We start from the raw sequence: 18,126 nt of genomic DNA on the forward strand, positions 1-18,126 counted from the left end.
CGCGCGATACTTTAAACGACACTCCCGCACTTTCGAATTTCGATACGATCGAATCCCATTTCACGCGAGAATCACACTTCGAGTTGATGAGATCGACGTTCAATTCTTGTCCGCTTGTCCTCCACCGAGGGCCGTCTCGAACTTCATTAGGAACGATTTCATACGAACCACCAAGTTTCTATCATACAGACTGAAACTGGCTTATCATAAGGCTGAGAGACGGGTCAAGAATGAAGATACCCATATCCTAGGTGCTCACAATTTAGATCACTTAGAAAATGAGAGATCAGCTTCTCTAGCGAGCAAAAATCGAATCTAATAAAGCACAGCCAACTATCCTCAATGCGATACAGTACAGCTGATAGACGGTACAAGAGAAGGGAACGACAATTCCAAAATCGACCGAACTCTAACCGATTCAGGCCAAACCGTTCGTCGAAGCAGAGCGTGCCCCAACAATTCCCGAACCGAAGTTCAAGATTAACCAACCGCGCGATCATCGTATCTATACTATGCACGATCATACATTGCTACGAGGCCGGCGTTCACCTCAGCCGCGATACTGAAGCGTTTTAACGTTGCTCTTCCATTAATATATTAAATTTATTAATACATAAATATTTATACAATATATATAACATTAATATAGTATTAACGTTATCTAATATCATATAAAATTAATTATATTAATAGGTATTAATATATTACTGATTGCAACGCTGAGAGACATCTCATTAGCCGGCAACAAAGTACGATCCTCGAATCGTAAAAACGGGATAGAAGTCCAACGCGAAGACGCGACGACGCGAAAACGCGGTTACGCGACCCATTGTTGCTCGATGACGACAACGAATCAACGCACTAATGTCCTAACGTGCGTGCTACATGAGTCATTGTGCGATTCATGGCAATGTTGTGTTGACATGCGACGCGACGCGAAAATCGTCCGCGGCACGATGACGGGACCGACGCCACGATAAACCGTCCGCGGTACTACTTCAAGTGTCGCCGTATGTAATAATAACAACGTCCTGATACGTAAACAATAGCACGCCAATGTTTACGCCGCCAAGGCTGAACACCATGTTATTAAAAGGTTGTTCCCGAAATATTTTACGTACTATTATATTATATGTATACGAGGAATATTGAAATGTATATTTGAAAGTATGATTAATTATATTTATTAAACGATTGATGTATCACGAAGCATTTCATTGTGTTATTTACTCAATTTTGCGATCCGATTGTTTAATTACGCGATCTTAATCGGAATCATATTTACATGCTGTCGAAAATCGAACGATAAAAACGATAAAACAGTAAAACGTCGGACAAAATATTTAACTTTAAATATTTTGAAAAAATAATTAATGTTTATAAGGATCGTAATAAAACAATAATTTATAATTTCGATTTTTCTCACTTTGATACTTGATTAAATGTATATATGCATTATGCGAAATACGCGCGGAATATGTCTTAATATATGATATATATATCATAATATGTAAAATATTTCGGCAGCGAATTAGCAATATCTAACATAGTATTTGACCCTGACGGCATAAACATTGGCGCGCTATTATTTACGTATTACGGCTTTGTTATCATTCAAGCGATAACATTTGAATAGAGTGGAGGGGCGAGACGCTCAAATTCCTTTCCTACGTATTATCATTCGCACAATAACACTATTACATATTATGATATATATATCATAATATGTAAAATATTTCGGCAGCGAATTAGCAATAATTTATTTAAAATTTATTTAATATATTATATATATATATATATATATATATATATATATATATATATATAAATAATATAATATATTAAATAAATTTAAAATAAATTTTTAAATATTTTTAAATATTTTAAAAGTAAATTTTTTGCAATTCCAGCTCTTTATTTAGAATTCTGGTAGCATTTTACAAGATATAAAATAAATTCTTAACATTTTTACGCTCTAATCAAAATTGCAAGACCTGTCGCCGTTCTTCATATGATATTTTGCAAAAATCTAACAATATATCTATCATAGGGCAATCATACAAACGAAAGAATTAATTAATTTTGTTAATGATTAAAACTTTGAATTCGAAAGAAAAGGGTCTAAACCGTAGAAAAACATAATAATTATAATACAATAGAACAGACCTCCGCATTTCGGAAATCATAATTTTTATATATATTGTATAAAAATATATAAAAATATTAAATGCTACTGACATTTTATTCTCTGGATTATTTTTGGATTAACAAGACGGTTGATAATGTCACTTATTTCCGAGACTATCGAGCTCACTTGATCGTGATGAAAATTTACCTATAGCTGGCCATCTTTAATGGTGTCTGGTCGGTGCTGTGGATCTTGAAGACTATTTCATCGTTGCCGGATGAAAAGTTCCAACAGCAGGTACCAATCTCTGTTGTAAGATCGCGCAGACATATCCAGTGCGGTTGCTTTCGTAGCCGACACAATTGGTCGGTAAAAAGATTTTCTCAAACCAGTTATGAAAATTTAATTATGCAAAAACGACACGAGAAATATTTAATCGATCATTAAGTTATCCGCGTAACGATAATTTACGTACGAGCGAGGATACGCTTTGTAATATTACTTACATACATAATACATGCCGTGAAGGCGCGTACAGTGTTTTATGTATCACACAGAAGAAGGACGCTAATAAATGGTTACGCTAAAATTTTCATTAATGGGGCAAAATAATCAATCACAAAAATGAGAGAGAAAGAGAGGAAAGAGAGAGGAAGGGTCGCACAAATTTATGTTGTGAATCGAAATCGGATCTAACAACGCCCGGTAGCCTCGACGTTGGGCGTATCTCCCACGTTAAAAATGCGGGAAATGATCGTGGCCGAAATAAATCGAGAGCTATGAACCGAAAACATCGCGTGCAACAATACCCTTAAATTAAACAAATAATAGCGACACACGGGGTGCGGTCGCGTGCGAGACCGGGCCTTTGGGCATTGTCACGTGCCATTCGTATAAACAGACAGTATTCAATTGCGGACCTGCAGGATATGTCATCAGGGATGCATTGTCCAGCGAGAGAAAGAGGAGTCGCGCGATCCCACGAATCATATTGCAAAAACGATAAAACGTATGAATTTCTTTCCCTGGACGCGTATCGCATAAATCTTGGCAGGCATAATATTAATAGCACATACTATTTATTAGGAAGTACGTACGTATTTCTTTCTATATCGTTATATATATAAAATATATAATGGTTTTATATAAATACAATTTACCATATATGTACATATATATGTATATATATATGCTAAATTTTGTATTTAAATAAAACAATTAGAATTATAAAAAATCATTTCTTTAAATAGATAAAAAATCTTGCGTTATATCATACATGAAATGAGATTGAAATAATGCATCAAATCTTCCACTTCTTTTTGATGAGTAAAAAAACATATTTAATTTCCTGTATCCTTTCTATAATAGGCTTATAGGCTGTGCTGTTTTTATTCTTTTATTTTATTAAGCCATATTTTCTGCTTTTTTACTTACGGGATTCAAAAATTGGCGTACTTTTTCTAACCGGATAGTCTTTCTGTATAATCGTCGCCATCTCGCTTGTGTAATAAATTAAAATGCCGTAGAATCTAAATCAAGATCTAGATAGAGGCAAAGAACGCCTGCTAACAGCCGTGAAACCCCCTTCCGAATTTATCTCATCGTTCTTTTACTCTCGAGAAGTCCTTTTACGCACGAAATGAAACAGGGAGGACGAGGGAGTAGGGATAAAAGGGGGAGGGGGAGGAGGAGGAGGAAGGGCGATGAGGATGCAAAGAGCGGAAGGGAATACACGATCGGGCTCACGGGCGGCGGCCAAATCTCGGCGTGGGCCCTACGGTTTTCGAGGGGCACGGGCAGCGGTCCCTAATAACAGGGTACACCGAGGCTAAACAAACATACACGCCCCTGGCATCTCTCGCTGAAAGAGTGCACGGGAAACAAATGGGAAAAAAGTGCTCTTTCGACACACCGTGCAACAATTTGAGGATGAAGTATATTTGCTTATTTCGCATAATTTACAAGAAAACAGATATTTTATCGTGCACCTGCTGTTTGCTTTTGACTTCTCGTTCTGGTAAAGGAGAACGAGAAGAGTCTTCGAAACACGAGGATTCGAAACCGAGGATTTCGTTGTAGTATGATTGCATTTATAATTGTACTCTCAATGAAGTTTCCCGAGTTATATTTAGGAGAATTGCATAATGCACTTTGTGACATTGTCTAAGTTCTCATTAAGAAATTTAGTCTCAAACTTAATTTTGATATTATTTCTTAAATAAAGAAAGAACAACATATTATATAAACATCTATAATACTTTGAGATAATTAATAGTAAGAAATATTATACATTTTCTTAATTAAAATTAAAATTGATATAATAAATAAGAGAAAAGAGACTCAGATATAAGAAGTAAGGCATCAATTTAAAATCTCAAGATGCAATCTTTAATAACAAGTCTTTGATATTTCGATGTAACACATCGGAACACTCGACACATAATTCTTTTATATAGATTTATATAATAGTAAAACAAAGTAAAAACACGCAAGAGAAAATACTCCTATATAATTGCATCGAGAAGAAAATAATTGGAATCTATTATGCAATGATAAATTAAATTTCTATCTTGTAGAACTCTCTGATTTAGACTCGGTTACATAAATGATACGCTGAGAAATATTCTCAATAATAAGAATTGTTGTAAACTACCTTTCATTATTGTGTTATTTAATTATTAATATATAATAAATAACATACAAGAAAAAAACAAAGAAGAAAAGATATAATTGTTTTGAAAGTATATTATACATGAAGCGCATTTTCCTTTTTTTCTCTCTTTTTCCAAGTCTTTTTTTATATCTTATACTTTTCTTATGACAAATATCGAGATTAAAAGAGAGTGCACCGAGCGTTCCACATGGTCTCTTTTTAAAGCACGAGAGAAACACGGTTGTTTGCATTTCACCTGATTCAGGGTGGTCCACGTTGAAGAACCCTTGTCATATACAGCTGAATTTAATAACAAACACGGAAGGCATCCCATCCGTCTGTAATTTGCTTAAATAGTATATAATTATAGTATATAATTATATATTATTCACATTTTTTATTTTATCACTATAAGTTATTCGCATGATTTTAAAATATCGCTCTATAATTCAGCCTCGATCGTGGTTAGACAATATTATTTTTACTATCTCTATAGAAAATGTACCTTCCTTTCAATTACCATGCAACATTAATGTATACAACAATGAGATTACAGACAAAAGACATTGTTTCAAATAACAATCTGTTTCATATCACAGATCTCTTTATTCAGTATCGTTGTTTATTCGTCGCATTACATGGTTTATTCATTGTTTTCTTAATGTAGACGGAAATATGGAACAGAGAGATTGAATACATACGGGGAGCGCTCCATTTGTCTCCAACGCGTGTAAAAGATCAGTAAGGGACGCGCGAAACGCGCGAGAGAACGAGAAGATTTAAGTAAAAAGCCGCGAAAAGAGAAGAAGAAACGGGTGGCGGAGGAAGAAAAGGGAAGAGAATAAGACGCGAAGGAGAAGAAGAAGAAGAAGAAGACGAAGAAGACAAGGACGCGAAGGTAGATGAGACAAGAGGCATTCTGGTTTGTGGGCACAGCCGCTGCCTGCAGCCCACAATTATGATAATAGCCCCTGAGTCCTGAGTCTTGTTAGGCCAACGTGCAGCCCCAGCGCTTTTATCTACATCTTCTTATTTTTCAGACTCGCGCTCCTCTCCCTTCCTCGCTCCGCTTCCTTCGCGTATACCTTCGCGGCTTCTACTACTTTCAACCCTTTACACGTCTCCTCGCGGGGGTCAGATTGGTTCAAACCGATCGGTTCGCCGGACGAAAAAATCCCATATATATCCCATCGTCGAAAAAGTTCGCGCTCGCGCACTCGGATATCGCACTTCTGATAGTGTATTCGAATAACCGAAGCTTTATATCTCCCGCACGAATTCCGCGATATCGTATGTCTCGTTGAAACATAGTTACATATATCAGATACTGTGTCAAGTATACACAGAACGAAGTAAAAAGGTCATCCTTCTTTTTTATCACGCGATTGAAAAATTTTCGCGGCACGATATACAAAACTACCGGAGGAACTGTCAACGCGATTCCAACATATTGTACATATACCGGTGTCCGCAAACGTTGTAAAAGGCGGTAGTAAACGGCGAACGCTTTAATTCATTTTCAGCGCCATGCCGGCTTTTTTTGAGCGGTCGCGGGTAGCGTTAATTGGAGGCTACGCCGCGCGCGCGATCGGCGTAAAGAAAGTCACGTTTAAAGCGAAAACCGCGTGATAATGCATCCGGAGCTCTTTTGAGCGGATATAGATGTAGACGAAACCTTCTTTTGGTGTATACGTGCGCGTAAAAGCGCGCTGTGCGAAAGTACGCTACCCTCATTTCTGCTAAAAGCCGCTCCTCGCAAAGCGCAAAATCGCATTTCTTTAATGATACATCGTTGCAATGGCTGCCTACGAGAATAAAATTCTCAAAAGAGAGAAATGCTTTTTTTTATATAGAAATATATTTTGAAATAAAGTATCACGGATATTTATTCTCGACCATACAACGAGTAAAATATTAGTTATCTTGATGAAAAAATTCTCTGATAATGACTATATGAATTATTATATAATAATTGTGAATTATATATATTTATTATAATTATTTTAAATAAGAAACAAAATGTATAAAGAAAAGAAACATGTCAAATATATCTAATAACTGAGTCTTACGTCTCACGACATTTTCCAGAAGTTGCTACTGAGTATAAATTCGGATAAACCGAGAGTTTGGTCGACGACTGCTAGATATACGACTGTTTGTACAGATTAGAACCGACAAAGGGGTCCGTTCTCTCTTCTTGACATTGGCTTGATTTAAGTGAAGCGGCCGGTATTTGCAGTAGATTAAACCGCGTTTTTCGTGCTGCGCACCGCGCAGTGTCTTGTTTATGATATCAGCTGTACCGCTTTAAATCCGCTATACATTGTGCTCACACACGTGCCAGCTACCATAGGCAGATAGCAACACAAATATATTCGCCAGAATTATGACATGTTTTTTTTTTAAAGCAACACATACCTATATAAATAGAATTTTATATTTTATTTTGCATTTTAATGAAAAATTTGCGCATTGAGAATGTGATAAATTTTTTAGATAATAAAACAGAGGTGCTTCTTTACACAAAAGCAACTTTTTAAAATTATTTATTTTTAATTTACCATGCTGATTTTCCAACCATGTTATTATAATAATATAGCAAATCACTCTGCAATTTAATATAAAAAATATAGCAAAAATTATCTATTAATCTGATCACCGCATATTCCAGATCTAATTTAAGTTTTTTATGCTCTCATTATGTTCATAAAACTTGTACGCTACATTCTTCTTATTTTTGATATATAGCATGTAATTCGTATCGACGTTATAATATAGAAACGATGAGTAAACATGAGCTGCATCGACTATAAAATATTATATGATAACTCTTTCATGTAACTGTATAATCGCCGAGATTAAGTTAATAGCCTCGAGACGACGAGACGACGTGAACCAATAAGAGAGAAGGAAAATGCCCGACGATCGCGTCTCGTACGAATTTGTTCCTCGTCGACCACCAACGGGCCCCAAAAGATCGGACTCCGTTAACGGACACAGTGTATGCCTATGCCCATGCTGGTACTATAAGAGAGTAATCATCTGATCTTTTTTCCTCCCTCCTCTTTCTCTCGTCGCGATTATCTCCCGCGGTTTTTATGCCGCACGAGTTTTTCAATCAACCGCGAATTTGCAAAACGAGTCCCGATACCTCCTCTCGTCTCTTCTCTCTCGTATTCTTGCTCGCGCACTGTCAGTAATAACGACCTTCGGTAATCAAACATGTTCTGGTAGACACGAGAGAAAAAAAAAAGGGGTACGAGACAAGACCCGGTAAGACGATCGCGACTCGACGCGGCTACGTGGGCGTTCTCCCGTATCCGTCGTCGATCCGATCTCGAATTATGCAAATGCACGACGGATATTCGAATTGCCTCCGATTCTTCGAGGATGAAATTCGAGAGCACCTCGTATTCCGCACCACGTCGTCATCTCGCAGCGGATACGCTTGTCTTTCAGTAATAAAAGGAACCTCTCCGTCTAAGATTATGGAAAGAGGAAGAAACACGGAAAAGTGCGTGATCGAGTACGCAGGTGATCGTCAGCGATTTAACATGTCGAGCGCGTTTATTGCTCATATATTTCAGCAAGAATGCTAAAGTGATTTATAATCCTGATTATGCGCGGGTAAAAAGATATAATATATGAAAACGTGATTTCAATTATATTGAATGATGATGACATAACGGGATTTTCAGATGAGGATCAATTTATATTTTTTTTTTTTATTTTACAGATTGAGAGAAAAGTTGCTACACGGTTGTTCCTGTTGTAAGAAAATTGCAGTTGTCAGTTGATATCTTCAGTTAAGATCTACGTATCTTATGCTAGAGAAAAAAAGAAATAGCATTAAAATATGCAATCGATTACGTAGTCAATGGCATCGATAAAATATCATGTAAAACATTTGTACGATTTGTCTCAGTTTCTTTCTATGAGAAAAAAGAAAAAAATTGAATTCTCTAAAATAAAATATATATGCTATGTTGAAAGAGTGAAAAATTAACAAAAGCGTGCTTTTTAATTTCTTTAATTTTCTGTTTGGCATCCCGTTAATTGGATCGCAAAATATTATATGCCTTTCTCTTGTGAAATAAAAATTAAAGAAATAAGATCTGATCTTCATGGGACGAAACGGGGAGGGAACGGGGGAAGGGTTGCGCGACTTTCAGCTTCAGGTAACACGTGACGGAGTGTAACCTGTTACCAAAGTACCGTGAATAAAGGACCTGAAATTTATTGCTTGCGAGAATGCCGTTACGTTTTCAATTTAACACGGTTAGCAACACCAGTGTTACGAACTGAATGACTATAAAGGACATAAATATCAATTGATATGGGAAACATCGATTGACCGTAATATTTTTCCTTATTTATATTGTTACGCTGTCTTACTCAATTATATTTCCTTCGGTCGTGCCATTTGGTAGAAGGACATATATTTTCATCACAATAAGCTCGTTGTCTCTTCCTATAATTACTATACTTTCTCTCAAAGTCACGTAAATAATAATAGGGCCATTGTAAATTTTTTTATGTCAGTAAAAATTTATAGCTGCTGAGAAGTTAACAATTGACAATTAACGATGTAAGATACGATATAAGATTTCAAATAATATTTCGAGAACTTTTCTACAGAGCCCGCGCATATGGGAATAAATAATTTCCTCAGCAATTCAATCTTTTCGCCAACTTTTCCCGGATATTACAAATTGACTTAAGTAAACAATATAAGGGACTTGTATATACGGCAACCGTACACATCTGCTCTCGCGCCGTATCGTTGTCGGTGAATTTTAAATTCAATTCCGGTCTCGTTCGTTGCACAGCCGTTCGATCTCTCGGCCGTGGACCCACGACCATGTAACCATCTCTGGGATACTCTCTCGTAGGTGGACCTCGGCAAAACTCGGCCGCATTCGGCCGCGCTCGGTCGACGGGCCTGCGCTCCGACCCCAGACCAGACGACGACCCATGGCGATGGTAGCACACAACTGGTTGTGGCTTTCACGAGGCAAGGCACGCCGCGAGCTCACCGCTCCGCTCGCAGCACATTCCGCGTCGCTCCGAGTTTGTCGAGAATACGCGCGTCGCTCGATACACGCTCGAACCCGAACCGTACGCGTCGGGATATACATCGAGACAGCCGCGGTAACGAGCGTCTCTCGCGTGGGAGTGTCCCTCCGCATTGTGCACGACACGAGCTGTCAAAAGGAGTTCGGCGTGGGTGTTTTTCGACGGCGCGAAAGAAGTAGCCGTGCGGCGCGCTCTCGAGGCGCGGCGTGTCACGTGCACGCGATCTCGCCTGCACGTGACGTTCCCGCCACCCCTTGGTCGAGGATTCGCAACCAGCGCGAAATATGAAATACTGCGCGTAAAACGTGTGCGTTGTCGGATGTGCGGGTTGATTCTCGAAGCTGTAAATATACTCGAGTAAGAACGTCACGTGGCGGTGGACACGATGCTTCTCTGGCGATTGGCAGTGTTGCTGCTCGTTGCTGCTGCGCGGCCAGCCGCGAGTTACTTCAATCTCTTCCTCACGCAGATGGAGGTCCGCAAGCTAATGGGTAAGATATTTGTAAGATTGTTGGCTCTTATAAGATTTGTAAGATGTGACGAAGAGGCGAAACTAGAGAGTGTTGTTTGTTCAACTGTTTCGCCGGCGATTGTTTTATTACATCGTATTATTTTAACGAAAACTCCAAATGAGTGCTATGACAAAAGAGTAATCAAAGTTTTTGATACCGTTGCTCGCGCATATTTATTTAAATTAAACACACATGAACTCTTATTAAATACATAAATTGTAATAAAATATTTTGGTGTCATATTGTTTTCAAATGGCATTAATTATTTTCTAATTTATTTCAGTTGTATATATTTCATCATTATTTGCAATATTTTATAATGCATGAATTATAATTGAGAAAAGTTAAAGAGAATAAAATTATTTGAAAAGTTCGAATCTTAGTTTAGCAGCGTCAATATTCCCACTGCATGCAGTTTTCTTTTAATATGTAGCTTGAAACTTATCTCACTCTTCGTGCAAGATAGTAATATCTAATGGAAGAGCGAAAAGAGACAGTCATTGTTTTGCTTGAGACACGTTAATATACTTTGTGCTATAAAAAAGAATTGATAGTCGCAAGATTTTCAACGCCTTTCCTAAAAAAGGTATTATATTAATTTTAAATTAGTACATATATGTATCATATACTTTTCAAAATCAATCTATTCTAATAATCTCGAGCTTATATGTCATATATATATATATATATATATATATAAAGTTTATTTAATAAAATTTAATAGAGTTTAATAGAATTTAAATTTGAAGTTACATAAAATGTATATGCGAAAAATTAAAAAAGTTGCAACGAAAAATAGATGATTTTTCTCAAAGTTTTTTAAAAGTAAATTCCATTCAAAATAATTTTAGCGATCTAGTTTTGTCTATGCGACTTCTCAAGAAAAATTTAATTAAAAGCAAAATTCCTTTTTTTTTTAATTGTTTATAAATCGACATTTTTGCTGAGGAAACTGGAGGTTAACAATTACTAAATTCTATAAATTTTTATGGATACATTAGCATGTATTATTGAAATAATATAAGGATGCCAAAAAGTTTAGTCTCTTATAGTTTTTATAAAATAAATTTGAATGTTTTAAGATTGATATATGAATATATACACACAACACAAAGAATTAACGCTTTAGATACTATCATGTCATCAATAATTCTATGTACTTATCGTGATAGTTAATTGTCACTCGTGATTAAAAATATAATTTGTAATTTGTATAGTAGAAAACACAGATGTAAATGTCAGATAACTAGTAAGGCGTAATTATATATTAACGCAACTCTGTCTTAGAAATAGCACAGTAAAATAAAGAGATATAAATAAAAAATATTTAATCTAGGACGCAGAAAGATATTATTATTCAACAAGCTGCATTAACTATGTAACAACATGAATACATGGAATTACATCTCGTATCTTTAATCATATGACATTAATCAATGACATTAATTTCTTTCGAGGTTACGTGTTAATCAGATTTATTCAACGAGAGCAAAACCTCACACTTTATTCATCTCTTATTTCTTCACTGCGAGGTAATAACTTCAGGTACATGAAACCGGTATAATTTCAAGTATAAATCCGGTTAGGGACGAACCGAGAACAGGAAAATTGACCGTCACGCATATCTCGTATCGGAATTCCCTTTTCAGGCGATCGTTTTCCACTTTGTAGTTATTCTCGAAGTACACATAGCACGCGCAATTATCAGATAAGGCTGTTAACGGCGCATTATCGATAGTGATTTAATCCGTACGAGAGCGGTGTTGTGTGACGAACGAGATTATGGCGAGCGAGGTGTAACGGACGAAATAAGGTCCATTTATTAAATCTCCGCGTGTTACGTACGGAATCTCGAACCGCTGTCGAAAATCTGTTTGGAGTAGCTCGATAAGTATTTAGCTCGCGCGAATTGTAATTGAGTATTGGACGTTGAATAATCGCTGATGTCGGCGGTTCGCGTATTGCGCCCGAGCTTTAAACCGATAAATAATCGCTATCACAGCGCTCACACAGCGATTTCATTCAACTACGCATCGTGAATCGTGACGCGTAATCATCGGATATCAATACCGGGAGACGAAAAGTTGAAGCCATGTTTATCTCGATATTACTCTAAAATCGTTGCGAGTTTTGCCAGAGATTGTCCCGAATTGTTATTTTATAGAATCTTAAATTATTTGTGACTACTTTCCTGTATAAATCATTTAAAATAAATTCATAAATAAATTGAAATATCTTAAAAAATTGGACATTACTTTTTTCTTTTCTTTTTCTTTACTTGTTACTTCTTCTTCACGCGGAGTTAATTTTATTGAGCAATATGTTTTCATATTTCTAATCTTATAAATTTGATTGTGAATATAAGTATGAAATATTAATTTGTCAATTGACAATTGTGAAATTACTAACTTATTTTTTAATTCATTATACTTACGACAGAATAATTATTAGTGAAGAAAGCTTTATATTAAAAATAATAAAAATATATATAAATATATTATATATTATATACTATATATATTTTTTATCAATTACACTTTGAAAAAAAATATATTATTGAAACGTCAAATTCGCGGCCCAGATATAATTAATGCATTTATATTATACATACAATCGAAAGAAACGACAAAATCTGCGTGAGAAATTATGACATGCATTTAAGACCTGTGAATAATGGAGTTTTATGTAATTTATCTTAAAGGTGCATGTACATTTTAAAGAACAGAAATCTCGTGCTTTGTTCTTCGAGTGTAATCTTGCCATTGCCTGTCACCCATCGAGCGCGATAAAACCGTACCTTCTTCTCTCGATCTGTTCGGCTGTTCCATTCTCACGCTTTCAATCCTTCTTATTGTCGCCGCACGTTCTCGTCGGATTTTACTCGTGTGCCACACATTAGTTAAAAATCATCGCTCGAATTGTCGCGCCGCAAACGAATGGAAGCCACTCGATGGCGGAGCGGACTTTCCAATATTTCCTCGATAACTTCCACGGCGGTGGATAATTCGTTTCCGGACCGTTGGACCGCAAAAACCATCCGCCTCGTTGCCTCCTCTCGTCGTGGGGCACGAAGGGGCACGATGTATAGGGTGACGCGCGGAGTTCCCGCGACACCTGAATCCGCTCCGGGACTCTCTCTCCCCCGAAGAGAAGTGCGTTCGCGCGTGGGATTGCGCGTTTCGCCGCACGCACGACTCTCGATTGGCGTCTCGAGCACGTTTTGCACGTGTCAAATTGCACGCGGCAATGTGAATTGTGATTTTTCATCACGTTCCGAACGAAACGCGACACACGCTACGATTCGTGAGACATACTTTGATCGTTGGGACGAATAATAGTATTTGATTGAGGAAAATTGAATGAAATTAAGATTTGCATATAAAAGAAACACGTGACTAATATATTTTTATCTTGTTACAGAACAAAGATTTTATCATTGCTCTTATATTTTATTGAAATATTGATGTGATCACATCTTTAATTCGTTTCACGCTGATAGCGAGATATGTAAAGTATAATTTTATAACAATAATATATCGCAAAAGAAAAATTAAAATTACGTAACAGAGTAATATTGTAAAATTTACGGCGAGTTATGTCGTTTTCACTTTAATAATTTATTGCAGCACGAATGGAGCATAAGAGGCGTGATATTGAACTTTTAAATCACGCAAATGATGCGTTGTAATTAAAGACAAAGATTTATGATTGCACACGAAATTGCATAGTTTGCATTTGCATTGGACCATATCGTTAATCGTAGGTCTGTGTATCCGCCATAATAACATCGTTGACCTCATTGCAACATACCAGAAATTATGATGTAATAAAGTCTGTAGAATTAAATGACAGAATTAATGGTACCAAATTAATGTCATTAGAGCTATTGTTGTTATAAACGTTATAAGCTTTCTTTCTGAAAGGAATGCTTTAATTTAATATTAAAGAATTTTAATGAATTAGATTTCAAGCAAATAACAGAAATTTAATCTCTAATTAATTTGTTTGTATGTAGTCTCAATCATTAAAAAAAAATTAAAAAATTAAAATTTTTAATTAAAAAAATTAAAACAGTTGACTTCGAAGTAAAAGGGTATTATATCGATGACTCTGTATTCGAAGAATTCGTAAACTATCGCAGATATATGCGCGAACAGCAGTTTGTAACTACGATGCAAATAGAATCGGCGAGTAAATACGGCGCAACGTACGAATTTAACATAAATAGATATTAATAGACATTCCAACCGGGTAGAGTCGCATTCTTCGAAGTTCACGCAGTCTCGACCACGCGATGCTTGAAACTTGCATGCCCATCTACTCGAAGCCGAGCTAGCCGCAACGATTCGAAAGCAAGGCAGACACTTTCGTCGATATATATATATATATATATATATATATATATATATATATATATACAATATATGCGGTTCCAACTGACAACGTGATAAGTCATTGTACCGTTTTCAATCATGGCTCCATGTCGATGACGATGGGAGTCCCATCGATGTGTTGTGGGGGAGCCCGTCCTTCGTTCCTTCTACGAAACACAGCAGTAAATTTCTACGTCTACATGACTGCGCGAAAGCCACCTCGACCACTTCGTTCGTAGAGGAAACCACTCGCGGCTTGGCATAATATACGAGAGGCGTAATAAAATATTATAACGAGGTCCTTGTTAAACTTGGACGGTGGCGTGGGGAGGAGGAGGAGGAGGAGGGAGTTGCAGGACCGGCTCTAGTTTGTTTAGACAACGAATAATCGACACAATCACTTCTCTTCGTTTTACACACGAAGCGAGGATCACGGTTTCTCTCTCTCTCTCTCTCTCTCTCTCTCTCTCTCTTTCTCTTCCTTCCTTGGTACACCTTGCGCAAGTCTTTTTTCCTACCTTCTTCCTTTTATCGCTTTCTCGTTTGGTTCTGGTAGAAGGCCAGCCCTCAGATGGCCCCTTCGATATACACCGATTTTGAAACACGGTCCTTGTACAGGCTGCTGTCCGTGCTTTTCGAACCATATGTAGAACGTAGAGAAGGTTTCCGATTTCCGTATTCCCTATATACGGGGTTTCCCGTTTCTTCCGCCTGGCCTTCCTGCGACCCATCCACCCGCGGTTTGGGAAATCGATCTCGATCGTGAGCGTTCTTCTGATCGGTTACCTACCTGCTCATAACCGGCGACGAGGAAGACGAAGGAACAATCTCGATGGTATTGAATGTAAGGGTCGCCGTATAAATTCCCCGCCGTTTATGGCGGCCGATAAATTGCGCCGCGAGCGGTAAGCAGGTGGCAAAGACAGTCTTAAAATTTGGGACTTATCTGGAAGCCTCGTGCAAGCGTCGCGTCCGCACGACGTGAGATCGTGTGGCGTTAACTTGGATAAGATAAGACGGAATTCCACGCCGGTGCCAAGTTACATTTTTCTCTCTCCGATTTCACGCTGTCCAAGGCGCGTAAGGTAAATTATGTTTAATCGCCGATCGATACTCGCGATCGTGTTGCTCGTCGTGTTGTTTGTCGTTATCATCGCAGACGCCTCAGGCAGGATACTTTCGTTTCCCTTTACTTCTATTTCTAGATTTATTCTTGGCTCTCGGTCTTCCCCATGTGCCATCATTTTAATACGTTCACCGTATCATTTTGTTGCATCGTAATTTTGCCTCTTTCGGATTGATTTTCCGTCCCGTTTGACAAGTCGCTTTACCGACTATAAATTCGATTTAATATTTCCATTCCCGTCTTTCTATTACAACGATCTCTTGCAATAGCCCTAATAGAATATAAAATAGAATATAAAATAGCATAGGTAATCATTTATTGTTTTAAAGAATATATTTTAAAAGGAATTTATTTTAAAATTCTTTACAATGTACCCTATATTTTTTAAAAATTATTTTTTAATCTTTTATATATTAGTGTTAGAAACATTGTCTAAGCTAAATTAATATATGGACGCTGTACGTTTACATTCAATTAAACATATAATATAAAATAAAATAATATAATATAAAATTGTAACAAATATAAAATTATTAAGTCTGAAAAATAATTTTTTTCTGTCATTATTTAGTCTAGTAAATTTTGGCATGTTTTTTTTTATGGGATCGTATTTGAATTTTGTAACGCAATGAAATGACGTTGTGCGAAATTAATAAAACGACAAATATTGTATATTAAACTATACCTATTTGAACAAACGTCACCCGTCAGAAGGTCGTGTCAAAACACGAAAACAGCGTACATTCGGACAAACCTACGCTCGAGGCGTCCCTACGTTCGTGTGAGTCCGGCTCGGGTCCGACCTTAGCTAGTTAAGGCCTGACAGGCCCATCTTGATGTTGTGTGGAGTGGGACCGCTTCAAAGGCCTCGACCGAGGCCCCGTGAAAACGTTTATGCTCGTACAATGGCGTAGCGATTGGTGAGGCTTGCTTGGCTCGATGCGCGTTCCGCGATAACGATATGTTTTATTAATCGAGGGACGAATCTCTGCGACGAGAGGCCGATCGGTAGCGATAAATATTGTGACGCGTCGTCTGGACGCTGAGAAATGCGTGGGAGGGAAAACGCGGACCCGTAGATTTATAATGATCGATGCGAAAAAAAAGCGAAAGTAAAAGGAGGTGACGCGCAACGATACTGTACCGACGATGCATCTATCTATGCGCACGCGGATGACAGAGAATGATGAGATTGGTAGACACGGGAAACGCGCGTACGCACGTACAATTTCGAGGGATGGACCGAGTCCGGACGGATGCTGCGCCCGTGTCCGCATCAATCTTCGGCTCCTCGTTAAGACCCGCGCCTTAAGTTTTCACTTGTGTGCGGGTTCGCTCGTTTGGCTTCGTCTAACGTATGTGTTTCAGGACCGCGTCTTCGACTGTGCTGGTGCTGGGACATTTATATGAGATGCCGTCGAGGTAGAAGAAGCGGAACCCCCGTGGATTTTCTCCCAAGAGAGAGAGAGGGAAAAAGAGAGAGCAACCCTCGGCACTTTCTCGCATTTTATTTATTTTGGAACGAAAGAAAGAAACCCCCTGCGCAACACAATCTGTACCGTTTCTACCGAGTCTTGATACTTTTGGCAACACGTGTTATCTTTCTCAAGATGAGAGATGACGTTCGAGTTTTGACAGATCGAATTCCAACAATTCCCAAATAATGCTTTGTGACACTTTCTTTATCTCAAAAGAAACGGAGGGCGAATGTCTCTGGAATGTCTTGAAATTATTTTTGTTTCCCGTTATTATTTCTCTCGAAAAGGCGCAATTATTTTATTTAATTTCTTCTAAAATGTCCATATTAAATAAATAACTTTTACGGCAATTATTTTTTACGGTGATTTAAAAATATCGTTGCGCATTATTCTGTGTATATATATATATATATATATATATATATATCATTATTTATTATTAATCAATTCGCGAATCATATCTTTGAATTACAATCCTTGTACACTGAAGTGCAATCCGTAGTTGTCAAACTGGATAGCATCATTACTCGAATCATCGTATAATGGAATTGATCTCTCGCAGAGGCCTCGTTTGTCCCGGGAGATTTCAAAGATGCCGTTGCGTGGAGCGAAACGAGTGCATCCCAGTTCTCTCCCAGAGCTCTTACAGTAAGAGCGAAGATCTCTTTTTCTGTCAAGAATTATTACATAAAGAAAGAGAGAGAAAGAAAGAGAAAAGTTCTCTCGGGGGAACGCATTTGTGCGGGATATTTGCCGCGAAGCAACGCCTTTGTTGATATC

General features: G+C 37.5%; 1 protein-coding gene across 2 annotated transcripts in view; it reads left to right on the forward strand.

The window, feature by feature from the left end:
- The window catches only part of LOC126853668 (tyrosine-protein kinase Dnt-like), a 172,259-nt gene that overhangs the window by 138,048 nt on the left and 16,085 nt on the right, over nt 1–18,126 (forward strand). The window contains exon 1 of one of the 2 annotated variants that reach the window (XM_050599635.1): nt 9,792–10,348. The exons of the other annotated variant lie outside the window; for it this stretch is intronic. Coding sequence (XP_050455592.1) covers nt 10,243–10,348 — 106 coding nt within the window. The 5' untranslated portion in view covers nt 9,792–10,242. Of the gene's footprint in view, nt 1–9,791; nt 10,349–18,126 lie in introns of those variants that run through there. 2 annotated transcript variants of the gene reach the window in all.

The sequence above is a fragment of the Cataglyphis hispanica genome, chromosome 12, assembly GCF_021464435.1.
Source record: "Cataglyphis hispanica isolate Lineage 1 chromosome 12, ULB_Chis1_1.0, whole genome shotgun sequence".
NCBI classification, from domain to species: domain Eukaryota; kingdom Metazoa; phylum Arthropoda; class Insecta; order Hymenoptera; family Formicidae; genus Cataglyphis; species Cataglyphis hispanica.